At 38.4% G+C, this 22,190-nt stretch overlaps 1 protein-coding gene across 7 annotated transcripts in view; it reads left to right on the forward strand.

Moving 5' to 3' along the window:
* FOXP1 (forkhead box P1) overlaps window positions 1-22,190 on the forward strand; it is a 500,704-nt gene that overhangs the window by 361,047 nt on the left and 117,467 nt on the right. For all 7 annotated transcript variants that reach the window (XM_072420741.1, XM_072420743.1, XM_072420746.1 and 4 more), the window contains one exon: window positions 1,507-1,599. In XM_072420741.1, the coding sequence (XP_072276842.1) occupies window positions 1,507-1,599 (93 nt within the window). The remainder of the gene's footprint in view (window positions 1-1,506; window positions 1,600-22,190) is intronic.

Here is a 22,190-nt window from a genome sequence, read left to right on the forward strand (position 1 = left end):
TATTTATTGAGCGCGGATAAAGAGAATTCAGAAAACCAACGTCAAAGGCTTGTTTAACAAGGAACATGATGAAAATACGACTAAGATATGTAAATACTGTATCCTAATGTTCTAAAATAGTTACTTTTAATCCTTTTTACTATAATTCCTTGTATACATACATATATTTGAAGGTATAATTTATAGCTGGTTTGATAAGCTGTGATCGAGAACGTTATCATGCACCTTCTGCCACATTGCTGAATCCTGTTAACTGGACGGGCTCGGACATTGGCACATGTAGAAAACAGAGGCAGGGCTGGCCTTTAACTTGGGCTTGTGTAAACTCATAGGGTGCCATTTAAATTAGGTGCTGGCAAAGCTTAATTGCCAGGGTGTCAGCAGGGCAGCCTATTCTGGACACATACATGATGGTCACCACACAGGCATGGGTGGGTAGGAGTAGAATGGTGCAGTGTTAGTGTTGAAACTCTCAAGGAAGAGCTGCATTTAAATTGGAAAAGGGAAGGGTCCTAATCATTGATACTACCTTGTATTATACAATAAAGAAAAATATGAGAAAGACAACAGGAGGGTTGGTTGGCAAACATGTATTAGAGATTTAAATAACATGATAAGTATGTACAATAAATATCACATGGATCGCTTATGTTATTAGTCCATCTCTTTTTTTCATTCATGTAGGACATTGTACTGTACAAAAAGGTTTCTCACTACTTAGAGTAGCTAGAAGTCCGACCTTAATATTAAGATTATCAATGAGGGACTTCTACACTAGACAGAGTAAAGCTATGGCTACAAAGAATGTGATTTCTCATGTGACAGAGAAAATAGAACTGACAAATAGTGCAGGTAGTTTGTCTCATGGTCCTACTCGTTTCACCGATTAGGCTTCCTCGGGGAAAGTCAGATCAACAAATCAAAATTCAGCCAAAATAATGATTCTTGCTATAAAAGCAAAGAAATATGCTAGTTGTAGAAGCAGCAGAAATTGTAGTTGTAGAAGCAACAAAAGTGTGCTTAAGCTAGAACAGAGAGAGGTACGAGAGAAAGGTGCATTTGTGCAACAAGCTCACTCTATGTACGGCACCCATAAAAGAGCAACCTAGTCATCAAAGACTGGACTGCAGATCACCTCTCACCCTCACCTCGTCTCCACTATATAGCAGGAGCTGTTTTGTAGTCTACAGAGGAAACGCAGAACAATGCTGATCACTGCAGCACATCAAGTAGCTCCCTACATTTCTGGTAGAATCAACAAATATTTTTGCACATCAGATATAATAAAACACTCTCAGTTTTATTTTTCACAGACCATAAGAGAGTAAAAAAGTAATTGTTGGGGTTTAAATACACTTCAACTTTGTTTAATTGTGGCAATTTATTCCCACAATATAGGTCTGCTTGTTATATTTTGGTAAATATCTCTAGGTTATAGATTTTGTCCCATGGTATGTTCCGCTTTATACTGACTTGTTTGTCTTGTCTGTTTCTCCTCCATTTCAGGCTCTTCAAGTTGCACGGCAGCTATTAATACACCAGCAGCAAGTCAGTGGAGTAAAGACCCACAAGAGGAATGACAAGCAACCACCACTGCAGGTAGGAAACTACTTTCCTTTGATGCTGATTTGGAAAATGAAAGAAGTTCAGATGTGCGAGTGAAGCCGGTGCCAAGACCAGCTGTTGGTCACTGTATGTCCAACAGAAATGATAGAGTACGCTTTGTACACTCAGATCTTTAAAAAAAAAAAAAAAAAAAAAAAAAAAGAGGCTACGTGTAAAGTCTTATATTTGCCATATGAAAAACAGCTCAGATGATGCTATGTGTTACTTGTCGGGTTTTCCTAATTGTGCACGGGCTCTTAAAGTATTCACTGCTTGTTGCCTTGGTGCACAATGATCAATGTTGTCTTTCTTCACCATGGTGTACTTAAAGCTGAACTCCAGGCAAACAGCCTAATACACAGATCAAATGCATAGAAATGAGCTTTTTTCATTGCTAAGAGTTTGTGGTTCTTCTCATCCAGCTCTGAGATTTACACAGCTGTGCCACAAAGCATAACCTTGTCTGGCAAGCAGAGAGACCTGATATTTTTATTACACTTACAGGACTGCTGGCCACCTTTACCCTATGACTGGAGAATACACTGAGAAGCAGGTCACTGATGGGCTCATCTCTCCTTTACTTTAATATTTTCCTCTATAGCAGAGCTAATGGCTTTGTGCTGCTTCTCCTTCTCCCAGTTTGAGCTATTCTTCATATAGAGTGCATGAGACTGCAAGTCAAATGCAGATACATACCTGCCCGCATGTTAATAAAAAATACATTAAAGGCTGTATTTATGAGTTCAGGCCTGTACTGATGTGTGTATTTTAAATCTGCTCGGAGTTCAGATATATTTATGGAGAATTCTCCATGGCCGTGAGCAGAGGCTGAGCTGGTATTGAATCCAATGCAATTGAGATTTCAGAGGCCTGTACATCCATGATCAAGCTAGCCGTTTAATACTGTTTTTAGAGCTGGGGATTTCCCTGCCCCAGATCATAGTATTACATTTGGTCAGAAAGGTAAGACCGTGTCTAAAGAGAACCAGTCATTGTGGTTATACAAGAATTTGGATACTTGGTTAGTTAATATACTGGTGCAGAATTATTGCTTTATTGTTTTGCTTTATTAGCTTTGTTATAAGTATTATATGAATATGCTTGAGTATGACTACTTAACTGGACTATCAGGTGGTCATTGCTCACCTTAAAGCATAATTATACTCGGTGAGTGGTGAACTTCTGTCATCCTGGAATACATTTGGCTCTCTGGTTTGTGGAAAGTAGACTGGGGAGCCTTTATTTTCATTGTCACTCTTTAAGCATTACAGCAACTGAATGCCACAGGTCCAAGCCAAAGTGCTGCTCCTACTGTGCTAAATGAATGAAGGGACCAGTCTCTTAAAAACCATCGGATCTCATGATTATATATTTTTTATAACTGGGTTGAATAGGGTTGGAAACCCCTCTAAAATGGGTTAAATGTTGGAATCATCTGTGCAGGAGAGGTTTGGAGGTCTCTCTCCAGAACATGATCCAAATGTAGTTGAGATAACATTTTGTTTACAAATTGGCTTAGTTGAGTCAATAGGCCTATGGTGGATGAGAAGGGATTGTCTTCTGGAAATAGCAACTGGTTGTGTCAAGGGGGCATCAGATGTTCTGTGGCACTTGGAAGCTAAAAGTATCATTCTCTAGAGTTGTTTATCCATGTTCTTCCTGGAGCCACATGGTGGTAGAACTAATTAGTCCATGGGTGGGCTGTGGGTGTATATGGTCTGTGCTGAGTGACCATGGCCATCATCCTGTTGTGTTTATTGGGAATTGTCTTTCTCCCAAATGTTCACCAAAGGCAAGTCCTAATGATATGTAGTCAGGGCTACTGTCTGAGATATCAACAGAATTGGAAAGGTGCCACCTGGTGCATGTTAAATAGAAGGCATCTATTCTATATTCATGATCTGTCCCAGAGTTACGACCCTCAGGGCGGCTCGTTCATGAAGCTTTGGTGCTGATGTCACTAAGAAACATAAATACTATGAATGTTATGGTAAAGCTATGTATGTGGTTGGGTGCTGTATGATATCTAGGCTCAGTCTTGCCCTATAGGGTATACCAAGAGGTAGGCTTAAGCAGTGACTAGTCCTGGTGATGGTGGGGGACCTTGATGGTAAGAATTGGGCTTAAGCAAAGATGGAGGTTCCTGCTACATTTTTATACTAAATATATATATATATATATATATTAGGAGAGAACTGGCTATTGTTGGGTTATACAAGAATTTGAATACTCAGGTGTTAGTTAATATAACTGTGCAGAATTACTGCTTTTCTATATATAAAGAGATAGATTTAGATAGATTAAATAAATGTGTTCGTCTTCTTTCAGTGTCTCTGGTGCCACCACCTTTTTAACCCAGAATAAACAGCAAATGTTTTAACATCCCACAACAATCTGCTGCCCCAAACTGATAAATGAAATAGTTGACCTGTCTGTTGTAAGAGGAGTTTATTTGCAGAAGAAACAATATATCACACAGAGAAGGAAGCCGCAAGTGTTTGGAGACAGATTACATATACATCAAATCCCGCTGGCCCAGCCGGAGCTAAGTGCTGCCAAATACAATCTGCGTCTACCAGATAAACCTGTACAGTGTCACCTACACACAGCCCAATATTGCTCAGGAGGAACCAGTGACCATTTATAGTGCAGAAAATAAAAGATAGGTGAATGTATAAATGGGTCTGACTTTCAATGACAGATTGGTACACTTGTCCAGATCCCAGGCGCATTGCCAGTGATGTCTAATAGAAAAGACTTACTGAATAGTTTGCTGCTATTGTTATTTTTGTATACTTTTCATTCACTGGATGAAGAAACAAGAACTAACTGAAAAGCAAGAGCAGCTGAAATCACCAAGTACAACCAGTTACAAACTTTCCATGTGATGGGGGCAGCTGATTAGACAATATTGGGTATCAAGATCCTTCCAGATGAGTTGTATTTGTCGGTCTTATTCAATACATCCTTATGGCAACATTGCTCATGCTGGAACAGAACAGGAAAAGCTACTGCTGCATCATGGGAGCAATGTTTTCTTGGTTTAGCTATGACTTACTAAGGAAAAGGAAGCTGTGCCAAAAACACAAATTTAAGTTTTTGATAATAAAGACAGTTAAAGGCACAGATATACCATAAACTGTATTTTTAAGTTTGTAATCATCAAATGCTTTATTGTAAGCATTCAAAATACAAAGTCCAGTAGTACAAAAAGGATATGAGGTCATTCTAAAGAAAAAAAGAGTGTGAATTGATATTTGTTTTAAAGCGATTTCAGGATGGAATGAACACATGATATGGAAATTCAATATTTTGAAGTGTCGATGTACTGTAATTTTGCAGTAATTGGAATATGTGTGAATAAGATGTGCATATATAGGTGTATATGGGCTCCAAAAGTACACTTCTCCTATTGGAGAACACATGAAAACTTGTGCAGCCTTTTTCTAGTCTCAGACATACAGAAAAAAGTTACTAACAGGGACTGGGACAACACAGACTCATGCAACTCTAATTATTGTGCTCTTTCCACTAAGTCTGTTGGATGATCTGTGAAATCTGTCTGCAGTGGATGCCAGAACATTTGCAATAATGAAAATTGAAGGAAACTCCTGCTTTTAGCACAACTTTATTTTTCCTGGATGGCATTGGTATTCCACTGATTGCTTTCACCTCCTGTGTGAAACTGCTAGTGAACTTCTTCCTAGACTGTGAACACTAAATTGTATACATATAATACACAAACCGTAAAACTAAATTTAAAGCAACCTTTTTTTATTCCTAAATCTATAGACATTTTCAAGAGGAAGTGAACATACACTATGTGGCCAAACTTTTGTGGACACCATCACACCTACATAAGCTTGTTAGATTAATATATTCCAAAACCATTGATGTTAATATAGAGTTTTGTTCCTTTTGTGGCTAAAACGACTCTTTCTGGAAAGACTTTGATTTTTGAGTCTGCCTGTTGGAATTTGTGACTGATCAATCAGATCCACCATGTACTGATATTGGATATGAAGACCTGGCTTGCAATCCCCTACAATTCATGCATGTTCAATAGGCTTAAGATCAGGTCTCTGTACAGGACACTTGAGTTCCTCCACATTAAGCTCATCAAACTTTGTCTTTATAGAGCTGGCTTTGCAGATAGTCATGTTGGAACAGGGTTTTTCCCAAACTGTTCTTTCGAGGATGGAAGTGCACAATTGTCTAAAATGCCTCTGTATATATTAGTTTTAGAACCATCCTTCACTGAAAAACCCTCCAACATTTTGTGGATTATCCACGTAATTTTAGAGATATAGGTATGTGTGATGGTCAGGTGTCCACAAACGTTTGGCCATATAGTCTACCCGTTAACAGTAACTGCTTCTGTTTATCAGCAGCATGTGCGAAAGGTTTAGTGGCCGTAAATGACCAGAAACCTGCTCAGTCTGTCTCTCTCTCTCTCTCTCTCTTTCTCTCTATCTCTTTTATTTGTGTAGGATACCGTTGGCAATAGAGAGGGGCTGGCTACAAAGGAGAGAGATGGAACAGATAAAGAGGCAAATACCAAAATGATGTTAGAGTGTGTGTTGCCTGTGCAAGGACGGGAGTCATGTATTGGGCTAAACCATCACTTGTGAAATGTGGATTTGAAGAGAACCATTGCATTGCCCTTACAGTTAAACGTCGGCCCTACTTGATACATGTTTTTTGTAGCCCTATGTACACTCTAGGAGCTCAACATGAAGTCTGAGGACCTATACAACCCTTAGCTTGCTGTGTGGAACTTTAGTTGGGCTCCAGTGGTTGGGGCATTGATCTGCAAGGGGCTATAATTACCGTATTCTCTAACAGTGTTGTGTAATGTCCCCAGCCTCTGAAGCAGGTTTGCAGTGTTCTAAATGACACCTGTAGTGTGGTCCTTTCCAATAATAGGTCTATTGACCGCTACTGCTCTAGATCAGTCTGGCCAGAGCTTACATGAAGCTGTGTTTGCTCTCCCTGACCCCATGTGAGAGCCTTGCAATTGGTTTGAATTGTGGGAGAAAATCTCATTCTCTCACTTCCGGAAGTGTCAATTTCTGGAAAAATAAAATTTCCCAGTGTATGATGACAGTGGAACATTGACCCTTTGATTCAGAGATCACTTTAAATGCTACTGTATAATAATCAGGGCCAAGGTGGACATTTTAATATTATTTAACGTTTATTTTGGACCTCAAGAGTTTGTGTTGCCCATGGGATTTTCTTCAATATACGTAAGTCTGATAATTTGGGGTTTAGATGTTACGCGGAAGGATGATACTTTAATCCGGAGCGGATGTTCATTGTTGAGAGTGGTCGAGGTTGGGAGTCAGCACCGATAAGCTTTTAAACTCTTCATTCCACTTTATTTCTTCGTAAGCATCCTTCTCAGTCTAAAAGTCTTTGTGAAGAGGAATGTAAACTGACATTAAATGATTGTTTTTATTGAATATTTTATTTGCCAAAATGTACACATTTTTTTTTCTAAATGAGAGTACCACCAAGGGACATTTGTAACTGGCAAATTGTGCAAACCAGGTCTAAAGTCAGCTTGTGAATCTGGGCTGCTTTGTTGTTCAGATGTCTCAGGAATAACTGCGGAGGATGAAATATAGCTAGCATGACCTTTCAGCTGGGAGCTTATTTGTCAGGCCTCAAATAAGTTGAAAGGATCAAACTAAACGGTTTCCGTTGTCAGACTGGGAATTGTGTTGCCTGGGTCAGCGGAGGAGGGCCACATTGCAGATTCCATAACATCGCCAATTGTTGGTACATATTAGGCTGCCGGAGCATCTCCTGCAGTCAAAGACACAATTAAAATTCTAATTTATTAATGTATACAGGGAGCTAGCCCAGTCTGTCACTCACCGATTCAAATAACTGCCCATTCTTTTTTCTTTCTTCACTCGCGGAGTCTTTGCGGTATACAAGGCGACGAAGGCAAAAGGGAAAAAAAAAAACAGTCTTTTTTGGAAATGGCTTTTTTAAACTCCTGGGTAAAATGACAATATGCTATTCAGGAAAAGGTAGTAGTACATTAGCTGGAAAATGTAAAACCCAATGTATGATCAAATTGTGAACATACCGAGTGTCATTCATATCAGACACTTTGTAATATTGCCGTCTCTGATCTCTAGATTGTCATTTTAAATCATTATTTGTCCCCTTTAAACATGTGCACTTTTTTCCCTGACTTGTAATTGATTTTAGCAATGAATCAACCATTTCAAAAAGGGAGAAAAAAAGGTGAATGAAACGTCATTGCATCTCATGAAAAGACTCATTTTTGCCTATTTTTTCCCTGTTCGTTCAACATTTTCCTTTTTTTTAATTGGTTGATCATATTAAACAGAGAATTGATTCGGGATTGATGCACAAATGTTCCTTTTTTACCCCAAAAAATTGAGGTTGCCAAGATAATAAATATAAACTTTGGATATCTGTGGACCAAAATAACAATGACACATCAGGGCGCACTTAAAGAGCAGCGCTGTACTGAGCCAGGATTAAGGACTTTGAAGTGCCAGGTCTGAGGACAAGGAACTAGCAGGTTTATGTAGTTTTTACTGTACCAGCTTCCTACCTTCCATCCCCAGCCATGCCAATTTCTTCTAAATGCCTTGAAGTTGCATTTTTTAAGTAAACCCAAACCCAAAAAATTAAAACAAACATAGCTACCTACACTACTTTACTCCTTTACCAATTCTTTATTCCCCTTCTTTGTGACATCATAGATTATTTCATGCTCCCAATCTGCAGAGTTTTTGCATTGTAAAACCTGTATCAAGGAACCATGTATTGACCTAAAGCAATAATTTAAGGGTAACGTGTCCAGATATTACCCAAATATAGCCATAAATGTCACCCTCTTTAGTGCATGTCCTGGCATTTTTGTTTCTTTGTATCCTATTCATATTAGAAGAAAGCTTTTTTTTCCTTTAACATCATCACAAGGTTTGTAAAATTCTTGCAGGGGTGATTGTTTTGAGCTTTGTCCCTATTGCTGTCCTCAGAAAGAGTCATTTCTCTACATATACTGCAGTGTAAATGTATGTAAAAAAAAAACAAAAAACACTAATATAGTAAATAATGAATGTAGGAGAAGAACAGAGGGGATGGGGATAGGCAGAGTTTTAAAGTTCAGCCCAAACGTCGATTGGTTTGATTTATCTTTATGTAAATGAACAAATATTTTTGGGGTGTTTTTTTTAAAGAAATTAAACCTTGGGGAATGTTGAATGTATTAAGGTTTAACTCCCCCCCCCCCCCCCCACACACACCTTAAATCATACAACTATCAAAAAATATGACCATCATCACTTACTCTTTACCAAAAGTTGTGTAACATTTATATAATATGAATAAAGTATCAATAAGTAACAAAGAGAATACAGCTTTTAAAGCAATAAAAAAAAGTTTTCTCATAAAATTAATCTAGCAGTCCTCTCCATCAATAACCCAGGTACATAAATCAAGTTCAAAAAGACATTGTAAAAACAATTTATAGGTGGCTTGATCCCCCCTCTCCCCACTACATATTTTTTGTGCAGGCCTGTTCCTGCTCTGACCCTTCAATGAACTGGTCATGACCCATAAACTGAGATTCATTGTTCAGTCCTGGGGAGGTTGATGCGGTGAAACATTTTTTAAACAAAAAAATTAGAAAACCAGGAATTTTGTTTCTCCCCTTTGGCATGTTTACACTATAACTCCCCCGGGGGTGAAATAGACAAGAAGCTCTGTAGAATGTTAGGAACAACTTGTCATTTATGGAAAGACAGGCTGCAGTTTAGAAGACAAGGTACAAGTCTCTTCCAAAAACTTGTATGTATTTTCTGAACTTAAAATGTTTAAAATGACCTAATATGTAAATATCATCGTTTTCTAATGAAATCCCTTCAATTGTCACTGTTAAATTGGGTACACAATGCTGAGGATCTGTAAGCTGATTTTTTTTTATTTGACCATTGTTTTAAATTTTTTGTAGTATTAATACTAATTTCTAATCAAATTATTACTTAATTCTCAAAAATATTGCTTTTAGCCAGTGGAATAAATCAAGGTAAAGGTAAATAATCAAAATTGAAAAATAAAGGCCAAGGGGGCAAATCCCCCTCAAAGAAATCCCCTGCTATTCTTTTATTTTTGGTATTCTGTGCTTTTTTTTGGTCTGATCACATGACGCTTTTATTCCTCATCTGTCTGCAGTAAGCAGCTCTTCTGTGATATACAGATCATTAGGTGGCGCTGTTCTCTATAGAAATCTCCAAAGTGGCTCCATCAAGGGGTGTGTTCTCAGTGTCCTGGGCTCACTGGAAATGGGTTGAATAATTCTATTCATCATTCACCTCGGAAAAGGACCAGCAGCCTGGACCGGAGGGGGACAGGGAATGCAATCCAAGAGTATAGGAGGATGAGTACTGATTTGTGACTTTTTCTTTTAACGTGGGAAAGAGGGAGTGAGCTCCTGTATTCATTTCGGTACTGTAATGCACCAGAATGCCCCACTTTTTTTTTGTTGGTAATCAGTGATCTGAGAACCTGTCGTGATTGAAGAGAGAAGTTTCCTAATACACTCTCCTTGATTTCTCTGGCCAATAGAAAGAATGATGTAAAAATATGTAGTATGCATTGAGTAGTTTCCTTTACCCACCAGTTAGATTACACTTGCTGTGGAAGACTGAGCGTGATTTGTGATATAGAGAAATAATATGTTTACAGTTGGACAGTATCCAGTACAGTAGGCATATGGCGCACCTAACATATTGCAGCCGGAGCCTAACTTTTTGAGTATTTCTTTGTTCTTCGATAAATCACATGTTGGCTGGTTCCTTCAAATTGCTGTCTGGCTCGTAGATTGGATTGACCTGCTCTTGATTTCTCTATTGATTTGAACACCCTTGCTATATACACATCGCAACTTTCTCAATTCTCCATTTTAATGCCATCTCAGAAATAATCCTGAGAGGCCCTCACTTTGGGATACAACGCCAAATGTCACACTTTTAAGTAGCAACATAATATCCACTCTTGGGGTGTCACACCTTTTTCTGTTGCCTTGAATTAGATGTATTACACATTTTGTTTCTCTCCTATTCTTTTCTTTCAGCTCAAAAAAAAAAACCTGTATCAAAGGATACTTTCAAGGCCAAACGCCTGTTGTAGATAATAGATCATAGATAATGTTATGATTACCAGGGAATAAAATTAAAACAAAGGAAGCAGACTTGACTGGTCAAATACGTGTAAATTGATAGCAAACTGACACATGTAATTAACAGTCCTCCTGCTATTCTACCTAGCGCTTTACACCTACAGTGTTCAGAGAAAAAGTGACCCCCACCTCGCTAATTACCATTATCACTGGAATGGTAGGGCTTGAGTCATTAGTTCCATGTGCATTTAATTAGAGGAAGGCTGAAATTGGATTTAACTTATTAGTTTTTCATGGATCACTTTCTTGTCATCACTTCAAATTGGATTGCAGCCCCAGGTAACTAATTATGAGAGCCACAGGATCAGAAGTGAAAAAAAAGCCTTAATGAGAAATATCGCTGCCGGACCCTTGCTGATAGTCCACTTGTGTTGTGGGAGGAAGGAGTGTGGAGTATTGTACTGTTGCAGATTAGGGGAAGCTGGGCAGCCTCTGTTCCTGAAAATCATGCGAGTCCGACACCTCCTAGTGTGGCTTATAGCATGTACTACTGGGCTGGAGATGTTGTAACAACGGGGTCCCTCAATCAGATGTTTAATACTTAGACTGGGATTGTAACGGTAGCAGATTGGCTCCCTTTATGGCACAGTTTTCCATACAAAGGGGTAGCGTTGATTAAAGAAGAATATACCTATCTTTGTAAGTATGCTGAAGGAGAACTTTTAAGTAAAGGCACCTTTAGAGTTCAAATCAAGTTGCATCTCATTTACCAAATCAGACGAAGCCGACTGCAACAGTAGCAGAGATATCTAGGACAGGTAGTCTTGGTCATTTTTGACTTTAGGCCTCTTCTTCAAACCATTTTTCACTCCAGCTCTGCCCTTGATTCACCTGAAGTTTTTTTTTTTTTCTTGCCTTTTTGCTTTTTCAAAACCCGAGTGATGACACCACTCAGCTCAAAGTGGTTTCTGTTCTAGCAGTGTTCAGAATGTACGTCTGTAGGGCTAAGTAACATAGAGTCCCCCTGCAGAACTAATGGAGGTGTTGAGAAGACCAGTCAGAAGACAGGTAGCTACAAGTGACGACCAGCTTCCTCAACAGGAAATATTGCTGCCATAAAAGCTAGTGGCAGCATTTTCTGATTAATTAAAAGTGCAAAGAGGTGGTGGCTGCAGAAAGAAGTGCCCCATCTATACATTTTGTTATACAATAGATATATATTGTATGTATACATAATCTATACCCATTCAGACAGCACAGCAGTAACGGCTTACCTTATAGATTGCCATGTCATAATTATACCTTGCTAAAAAAAAAAAAAGCTTTTTTGAAAACCTTTTTTTTTTGTTTTGACTATTATAAATAAATTAACTATGCACGAAATGGGCACAAGAGTTTGGCACTTGGCAGTGGAGGGTATTTAATTTAGGTTGCCATCTTTCGCTAGTCAATCATCTAAGTGTCAAAATCTAACTATTCCTTAACTATTCCTTGCAGAATGGATTGGGTAACTGTAAGATTAAGTCATTCACTTTTAAAACTTTTTAAAGGAAAATGTACTTAACTTGGTGAATGAGGTCTGCTAACTTAAGCTACCCAATCATGGTAACTCCAAAATAATGTTTTTTTTTTTACGTTTTTGTAAAGTGATTGAATTTTCTTTGCAAAATGAATATTCACAACACTTTTCTAAGTGAAAAAACTAAACTCCTTCAGTAAATCAAACCAACATTTTTTTTGCTAATTTAGATTGAAGGGACAGTGTCAGTGAATGCCCCCCAACCCTCAGATACTTCACCAGTCGTCCTCAGCACTTCTTTTTCTGCCTCAACCAATGCAAACTACATTGTGCTTTTTTTGTCAACATCCATCCTTGTGACAGTTCTCAGGCAGCCAACCACTGGGCCTTTTGTAAAATTTTAAAATGGAAAGAAAGGATCAATTTAAAAAATAATCTTTATAGTCTTAAATCCTTCTGCAGATGACTCACCTAATATATAATTAAATTTTTTCGGTTTAAATTCACTTTAAGCTCTTACATTCTTTTAATGGTCCCCATCTTTAGCCATTGGGCCCCATTTAGGGATGGATGTATTCTATTACAACATTGTTTTTCCTGAAATGCTTTGACACAGAGGCCAGTTTTATCAGCAGCACCTTTGTGTTTAGTAGAAACAGGACAACAAAAATCCCTCTCATCAATAATAATGTGACTCAGAGTTTAACAAGTAAAGTCCTGGATCAGTCCGCCGTCTCTGGAGGAAATGACGCATTGCCCCCGATGACCAAGCTGTACCCTTTTATAATGCAGGAAAAATCTTCATTGTGAAATTCTTTGTAACTTTCACCCTTGTTCTTTCCCCGTCAAAGATTTTAGGTTCCTTTTTGCTTAAAGACTAATGGGAACGAACCTTTATAATTTTTCTGTAACATGTTAAATTGATTTAGGAGATTTATACATAATATTCAGCTGTGGCTAAGGACGGGGCAAGCCGGGGTCAAGTGATGTAGTGTTTTGCATGCTTCCATATGAGAAGCACTGTGGGTGATAAAAGCAGACTCGTTTTATTTGGTAAGTCTACAGGAATTTCTGATGAAGTGCAGAGGTTGATTTTCTGTCAATTTAAAAAGGCAGAGCATTTTTGAACTACTGTTTTTTCTTCCCTTCTTCATGTCCTCCCCCCTTTCCTTCACCCATTGCTTTCTCCTCATTTCTTTAAAAGAGCTGTGGCACAGGCGTAACATATGCACACACAATACTCCAGCCTGCAACTCATTAGTGCACAGCGTTGGAGCCGGTCCAGCGCTTAGAAAATTTCCTGAAGCCTATAATAACAGCGGTTGGTGCAAACGCAATTGAAACAGGAGTGACAATGAGAGTCAATCCTGCACACCTGGCTTCATGCCTGGGCCGGAATGCCAGCACAGTGAAGGAACCGCGGAAAGCCAATGAGCGCTGAGAGGCTTAAAGTGTACCTGTTATTTGTGCACAGGGTTAGCATTGGCATTGTGTGCACTGGATCAATACTATACACCTGGTTTTTTGCCCTGGTAGGAATTCCAGCACAGTGAAAGAGCTGGGTAAAACAAGTGAGTGTTGAAAATTGCAATTGCCGCACTTATCGTAAAGCTTTATTGTGTCCTACACATCTTGCTGTGTGACTAGTTAGCAATCCAAGTACTAGGGAGGAGCAGGGTGACATCAATTAATTCCACAATTCCACAGGTTTAAGCATATCTGTCTCTTTAAGAGAACCAGCTGGTTTTAGGCAGATGAGTCCCGACTTCTGCAAAAACATACATGCTGGATCCAGAACAGTGGAGCAGAACTTGGCCTACTGTCCCTAAGTCAACTGTGTCTGCTTCTAGTTAAAAAGCAGCAGGAAAAGTTTAATTCTGCACTTAAGTAAACTGGGAACTCTGCAAGTAATTTCCTAAGTAACAAGTCCTTTTTTGTGTCTCTCCCCAACACACGTGACAAAGTGAGCCATCTTGTGCCCTTATCCAACATGTGCATCTTTGGGAAAGGCACAACCAGCCTCATAGTTGAGCAAATTCTGCTATGTTGTCCCTTAAACCTTTGTTTTTTATCATGTTACACAGGTTATGAATGAAAAAGCCTGTTTTTTACTTTTTTATAATTTCCATGAATGATTCTCACAGTCCTTTTTTTGATATGATGACACTAGTTACTTTGCCTGAATTGGCTGAAATTTTGTTGAGGGTCTACAAAATGACTAACTGCAGCGTAAGGGAAACTGGTACAACAAAACAGACTTTACAAGGAAGGTCTACAACTATGTAAAGCTGTGTCCAGCCCCAAAAAAAGGAAAACAAAAAAAAAACAATTACTATAGTCCTGATCTCTGACACTTCCAGAGGGCAGAATTGTCAACGTGTGTTCTGGGAGCCTAATCCCACGAGAATGCTCCCTTGGAATGGGATGCAGTGCATTCCTGCAGGATTTCAAGCCCTCAGTAATACATTTAAGCCTGATTCAGGAACTTATTGCATTTGTAAAAAGTAATTTGTATTATGGTATATTTTTGTGTATTACATACGTATATTTTCATTAGCAAAAAGTTGAGCTTTAGACTGTGGTAGAACTGATGCACATTTCGCTTTTAATTTAGAAATGTGCTAGTATTTTGTATTCTCTCATCTATTGTCTGAAATCTCTGCACTTACCTAACTACTTCTGGAACCCACAAATAACAAAAAGCAGCAGTGTCAAACTCACATCACCAGTGGAAAAAAATGTGAATCTACACTATAAATTGAACAGGGAAAAGGGAGCAGTGTCATGTTTGAAGTTTGGCCTTGGAGTAGAATATCTAAAATTGTAGTTTGAAAAACATGTACATAGGTGCCATTTATAAAATCAGAAGTAAAGGGTAAAAATAAAGTAAACATTCTTTATACTCATTTAAAATAAACAAAAGCCTTGTGCCTATTAAAGAGAAGTGTGCTGGATATCTGAGGTTGTGTTTTGCACAATTAGGGCTGAGGCTAGGTGATGTCATACCTAGTTACTGTTTTTCTATCAGCCGGCTGTTGTTACATTAGAGTGATATCATGACCCAAAAATTATAAACATATCATCATCTCGCGGGCCTGAGTAACAGAAGATCAGGAACATTTTATTAAGTTTGTTTTCCTTGTCATGTTGTAAAAAATTATGTGTTCGGCCTGTATTAAAAACAGATTGGGATAATTCAGTCGCTCATGAAGTCAGCTCCAGCCAGTCTCCAACGCATGGGATGGGACAGGATGGTTTTTCCATGAACTGGGGCACTTGCTATGTTTGCTGGTTTCCCCAATGACTCATGTGCCCTGTGAGACAGGCGGGATGAACCTGTATTTTGTATTAGCAACAAAGTCAATACAAACATTACATTATTTTATTCAACACTTTCAGTTTGTTTTGGGTTTGTTTTCTGTTAAAGCAGAACTAAACCCATGATACCCATCTGTCGCAAATACCTTTCAGGGCGCTGCCACCTTTTTCTTCTCTTCCTTCTTACTATCCCCAGCCATTGGCTAAGCTGGGATGATATAGCTCCTACACAAGAAGTTCTTTCATTCCTGGCATCCACAGGTAAAATCTTGGCCAAAACTTAAGTTGAGCATCCGATACAGCTCAGCTGGTGGAAATATTTGCAGAAGGGTCCCATCGCCTGTCCCTTTCTGCAATAATGACCTGCCTGATGATAGATTCTCAAAAGTTAAACTTTAGTTCCCTTTTATTAACATTTTTTTTGTTTTTTTAGGTTGTAGGTTTGTGCATTTGTTTGCATGGTCCTAGCACCCAACTTATGATTGGTCATTTCATAGAAAAGCCTTGAGGACCCCACAACTTGAGTATAGTTTTAAATATAAACATGGCTCAGCAGATTGGAGATATTGTTCGACCTTTAAGCTGCGTACACACCTGCAATTTTTCTCGTTGGAAAGGATCTTTCACGATCCTTTCCAACGAGAAAAGACTGCACGATGCATGAACGATGCTGTACATACAGCACCGTTCATGCTCTATGGAGAGGGGAGGGGGAGAGCGACGGAGCGGCACCCTGCTGCGCGCTCTCCCCTTCCCTTTCATTAGGATCGGTCGTCGTCCATCGTCCATGGATCCGCCAGGACGGTCGTCGGACGATGGACGACGACCGACTGTACACACGGCAGATTTTCGCCCGATAATTGGCCGATACCGATTATCGGGCGAGAAAAATTTGCCGTGTGTACGCAGCTTAAGAGTCAACAGGTATAGTTTATATAAAAGAGAAAAGAAGATGATTCCTGAATGGTTGCCACTTCTCCACATGAAAGATAAAGCAAAGAAGGTCTGAATCAGGCTACAAAAATGTTCTTTCAAAATACAGTAGGAACTTACTTATGCCTACTAAAATGGAAAAATTTTAGATAGAAAATTGAATTAAGTGTCTTATTGGTAGTGTGTTTAAACAGTATAAAAATGCTACATGCTACAAAGACTTTCCAAAGGACAAAGAATAGCATTTTCACTGGAGGAAAAAGTATTTTAAAGCATTTCCAAGTAAAATAAGTTGCACATCACAACATGCATGGGTAGAGGACCATAAAGACATAAAAAGATGAAGACCCTCAGTTTGTCTTTAACCTCTTCCTGAGCAATGATTTGTGTCAAATCTCTCGCCGTACACCTCTGAATCCCATCTATTTTTTTTTCTGCAGGGGACTTTCTCAAATACTTCTTTCCACTGGAATAGGAACATTGTCTGTTATTTTTTTTCTTTTATACCTTCAGTTATTGGAATACAACTTGAGCCCACAGTGCTCATTACATTGTCTGTCTTTTTTAACACACGATAGTGAATAAACGATGACCAAAAAAAATGAGGAATTTGTATATTTGATTAGAAACTACTTTATCGCACTTGGGTGAAAAAGAAAAAAAATATTAATGAAAGCTAAACAAAAAATAACTGAGCTATTATTTTGCAGAGTCTGGCTTTATTTCAGACACAAAAATCAAATTGTGCTGTGCTCAAGTAACGTATGTTAAAAAACCGTCTAGCAACAGATGTTTGAACATGGACTAATTGGGAAATCTACACATTGGACCGAGACAGTCTTGCTATAAAAAATATAATTATGAAGCAAATGTGATGAAGGCTTTCCATGCTACTAGTGGCTGAAAATAGTCCAGGTTTACTGGTTAGAGGAAGTGTACATATAGGAAGATGAACGGCAGGTAATGCCCCTGGGGCTGTCGGCAGACGGGTAATGCCACTGGGTTGCATAGCTCAACAACACTTAATTCAAGCATTCCATCTCCTTCTGCACATGGTAATGTTGTGTTCCAGAATGACATCTTGAGTGCCTTTCATAATATTACTGCTGCTAGAGATTGGTATGTTTTAATTTATGTGGATGTCTTGGTAAATGTAAAAAAAGTACAAAAATGCAAAGGAAATTACCTGTTGATCTGCCAGAAAGCCCAGCCCAGTTGTCTTTTGCTGGGCTGTAAAACACATCCCTCTTTCCACCATTCCCATAACTTTAGCAGTGAGTGTTTTGTAGGCCATGGAGGAGAATCAAGCAGATTTTAATGCAGCAGAAATGCAGGGTCCACAGAAATCTGCATAGGAAGTAATGGGGATTTTACTGCTCATAAACCCATTCATAGCACAGAAGACAGCCCCACTCTGATGATCTCAGTTTGAAAGTATATTTTTTACTGCTTAGTACGGGCCTTGGACGCCTCAACTTTTACATGTATTTTCAATCACCCCTATTCCTCCCCTATTCTCCATGAGAGGAGAAGTCCAAGATGGCACTTTGAGTACTGTTTGGAGAAATACCATTTTTTCATGCACTTTTGTGCAGCCCTGAGACTGCTGCTGGGTGCTGCCATCTTGAATGTGATATCAGCAGCCCAAGCACACCCAGAGCTGGTACTTGGTCTATAGCAGCCTTTCTCAAACTCTTTGACCCTGAGGAACCTTTGAAATCATTTTCAGGTCTTGGGAAAACCCTACTAAGTCCAAATAACAATTTATTGGTGATCAGTGGGAGTAACAATCTCCTAAATTGGTGGCCAGTGGAAAGAATGCCCCTCCTTAGAATTGTGTCTCTAATACCACCTTTATAGACAGCTGGAAACATTATTAGAGTCATGCAGCTGGCTCTACCAAAAGGTGCTGGCCTCAGAACTATGCAGGCATGATGGAGGAACCATGGGATTCAATGGAACCCTGGCTGAAAATACCTGATCTCTAGTAGTTTCCTATGTTCCCTTATCAACTACATAAAGGTTATGCCAGAGAGTGGGAAGAGAGGTAGAGGAGCAAGACGGGCACAGACAGCAATTAGACACATTCCCAGAAAATGAAAGGGTTATGATGTGCAAGAAGAGATGGGGGCTAATGAATTGTCTTTTCCTAGATTTGTCAACTTTGAAGTTTAAAGACACATTGCAAGTGAAAAAAACATTGTTTATAGAATGAGATTCAGCATTAAAACCACTTGATTGTTTTGTGCTTAGTTAGTGACAGGGTCTCTTTAAGGATCTGCATGCATACAATTTTCTAAAAATCGCAATGCATCTCACTATCATCCTGCATCCCATGTATTTGTAATGCATTTTTGTAGCTGCCTTATACTTCAACTGTGTCAGAAATGCCTTGTCACTCTAATTTCTTTTCAATATAATAAATATTGATCGCCTACATTATTTTTAAGCATTTGCACTACGTACGAAGCAGTAAATGACATACTGCAGCTGAAAGGAGCAAAATTGATTTCTTGGTTACACGAATGCTTGTGTCACAATGGGCCCGTTGACCTGTTTGGTTCAATACATTTAGATGCGATATACATTTTCGGGTAATGGTTTAACTAAACATTTTTTTTAAATTGCTGTTGAATCGATAGCTTTAGTTTACTACATAAGTGGAGCACTCACATCAACACAACGCACCCCACTCCGGTACACAAAGACTTGTTAGCTGAAAATTGAATACACAGCTACGTGAGATAGAAAAATTGCTCGGGAACACTTTTCCACCTTGCAGGAGGTTCTGTTATTTATACTCAAACCCTGTAAATATACCTTTCTACAAAGTGAAGAGACAGGAAGATAAGAGAAATCAAGTCTCTTACTGGCTTTCTTTATTCCATCAGGATCAACAGCAAACTTAAATAAACTTCTGCATACACAAGGTACAGATATGGTGTCCTGTTGATATTTTTTTTTTTTTTAACGTGTTCACGATGGGAAGTAATTTTACTTACGTGAACAGGATCATTCCAATCAAAAGACTTTAAATGTTTAGCAGAAACATGAGAAATTTGCTTTGAAGTCTTTCTAAGACACAGTTTACCTTGCTGGTGTCTCTATAGCTGGCCATAGATAAGGTAACTTTGGCCACACAATGGAATGGAATTTCAGCAGAAAATGTTTATCCAAACAATTTTTAAAATGAGGCCATGGCCAAATATGAAGTGGTGGGTCCAAATGCTGCACAGCATTCCAGCTCACTGTAACCCTGCCCTAAGAAATAGCCCAAATTTCCTTACCCTAAACCCGGCCCTGATTGTTAGTCATCTGTATGGTTTTATATTTGCCAACATTCTTTGTCTCCCAGCTACATCTCTGCTATGTCACACTGTCTTGATCACTAGTCTTGATCATCTACTGGAGACTAGCCAAGTGGCAATTGTAACATAAAAATCTACCCATTGTCACCATCAGGAAGTCTGCCCTGAGAAACCCAAATTATCAATGTCATCACTGGAGTGCATGTAGACACAATGAGACTGCAGGGATTATTGTAATGCTTCAGCAGCCAAAATGTCATCTTGGGGTTTATATTTGTTTTTCCGTGCCATACCCATAATATAATTGTCCAATTGATGATATCGACAAATGATCGCTTTTTCAATTATAAAGTTTCCTCTCTGAAAAATGACTGTCAGCAGAAAATAGCAGAGACTTTCAGCAATTTAAAAACAATATGTTAAATTATACCTCAAATGTTCAAAACCATTTTTTGTGCTTAGAATATATGATAGTTGTTAAATTTATCGGATCTTCCGAAATAGCAGCTAGCCATATTGGCAATTACTCTGCTTGCTGTCCTGAGACCCTGTCTGAGAAGATCAAAACCAGGTTTACCCAGACTCTTCCCAATAACTTTACAGACTGGCCAGGCACAACAATAGGGACAGTGATGGGGACACCTGAGGTTTTTTTATTTTATACCGATTTATGGCTAAAGTGATTACTGTGGTTTTTTTCCAATATCTTACTCAAGCCAAACTAGAAACTCTCCATTAAAGAGAAAATCTCTCTTAGACAGTTGGTACCAGTACCCCCATTAAAGATGTCCCACTTATCCAGTTGGGTTACAAATCAAAATTTCAAATTGTACCAACAATTCCAATCCCATTGACAATGGTCACCATAATGGAGGATTGAATCTTCCTAGTGGGGAGTGTAAACCCAACAGGGGTTCTGAACCTTCACATCTTTAGGCTAACAAAAAATGTAGTTTTAGATACCTTTAAAGTGCACATATAATTAAAATATCTGCCTATTCAAAATACTCTTAGATAGCAGTCCAGCATTCTCTACTCACTTCAATGAATCAGTGGCTATGCGTGATGTACTTTTGGTATTCAGAGAGCTATTTATGGCAAAACCCAGTCAGTTGTTTCACTCCTTAAAGCTGTGTTGGTAACGTAGATCACACTGTTTGGATATTTCATTCCTGTTCTTGCGACAGTAATCAAAATGTTTATATATATATATATATATATATATATATATATATATATATAGTGTTCTCCCCCAGCCCCTTTTAGCCAGGTGCAGCACCCAGCACTTTTAGTTGCCACCCGTCTGTTTTTGAGTGGTTACTGGAGAGTTGGGTCACAATACAGGGCCTGCCACCTACCTACAATTTCTTCCCAGCTGGGTATATATATTTATATATATATATATATATATATATATATATATATATATATATACATACACACAGAGGGAGAGAAATGATAAAAGTAAAGATAAAAAAGCTGTCATTTATCCCAATAAATTATTAGACTGATTGAATGAGTCTTCCCTTAACTTCTCTATTTGTATGAATACTTGTAAAAAATTGTATCGTGTATAAGTTTCTGTTTTTCTCAAGAGACGTATTACACACATATTTTTTTATATTCCCTATTAACACTTGGTAGCCATACATTTTGTGACTTAAAGATATCCTGTTTTGACTGGTGCTTAACCACAAACTGTCTCACATGAAGTACACAATAAAAAAAATGTGTAAACAAAAACTACCAATGCAGGCCGGGAAACAAAAGATGACGGTAATGTTGCAATACTCTTGCAGCAAATATTTTTTGTTTTAATGATATTTGCTTTAGTTGTAGTGATCTAAGAAAGCGATCCGGAGGTGCCCGTGATAAAATCTTGTTTGCATGATTACACATAGCTGAGACATTGTTCTTTGATTGCCATGATTATTTGATTTTCACAAGAATTAGCAAACAAACTTTTATGATTAGCAGAGAGCCACTTGTTCATATTTGAAAGATTTAGAATATGGATTCTGATAGCAGAGGTGTATGGAATTTGCACGTCAAAAGAGAGTCACTTAGTCTAACTAGTGCAATCTTTTGCCACTTACTTTTATCCCACTATTTATTTATTATTTGCCATTCACTGTTCTTAAATTCTGGTATTTGAAGGTTTTTTTTAAATATATTTCCTGCCTTCCATACCTTCTGTAAAATATATAAGTATGTATTCTGTTACTTCACACTTAGTGAGAAAAACTATTCAATTTTTTTTTCTTGTGCGGAAAAATGTGTTAGCAGACAAAAATTTAAAACACAGCTTTGTCTAACAACCAATTTGTATGTTTTTTTT

The sequence above is a fragment of the Pyxicephalus adspersus genome, chromosome 8 (assembly GCF_032062135.1).
Source record: "Pyxicephalus adspersus chromosome 8, UCB_Pads_2.0, whole genome shotgun sequence".
Lineage (NCBI taxonomy): Eukaryota > Metazoa > Chordata > Amphibia > Anura > Pyxicephalidae > Pyxicephalus > Pyxicephalus adspersus.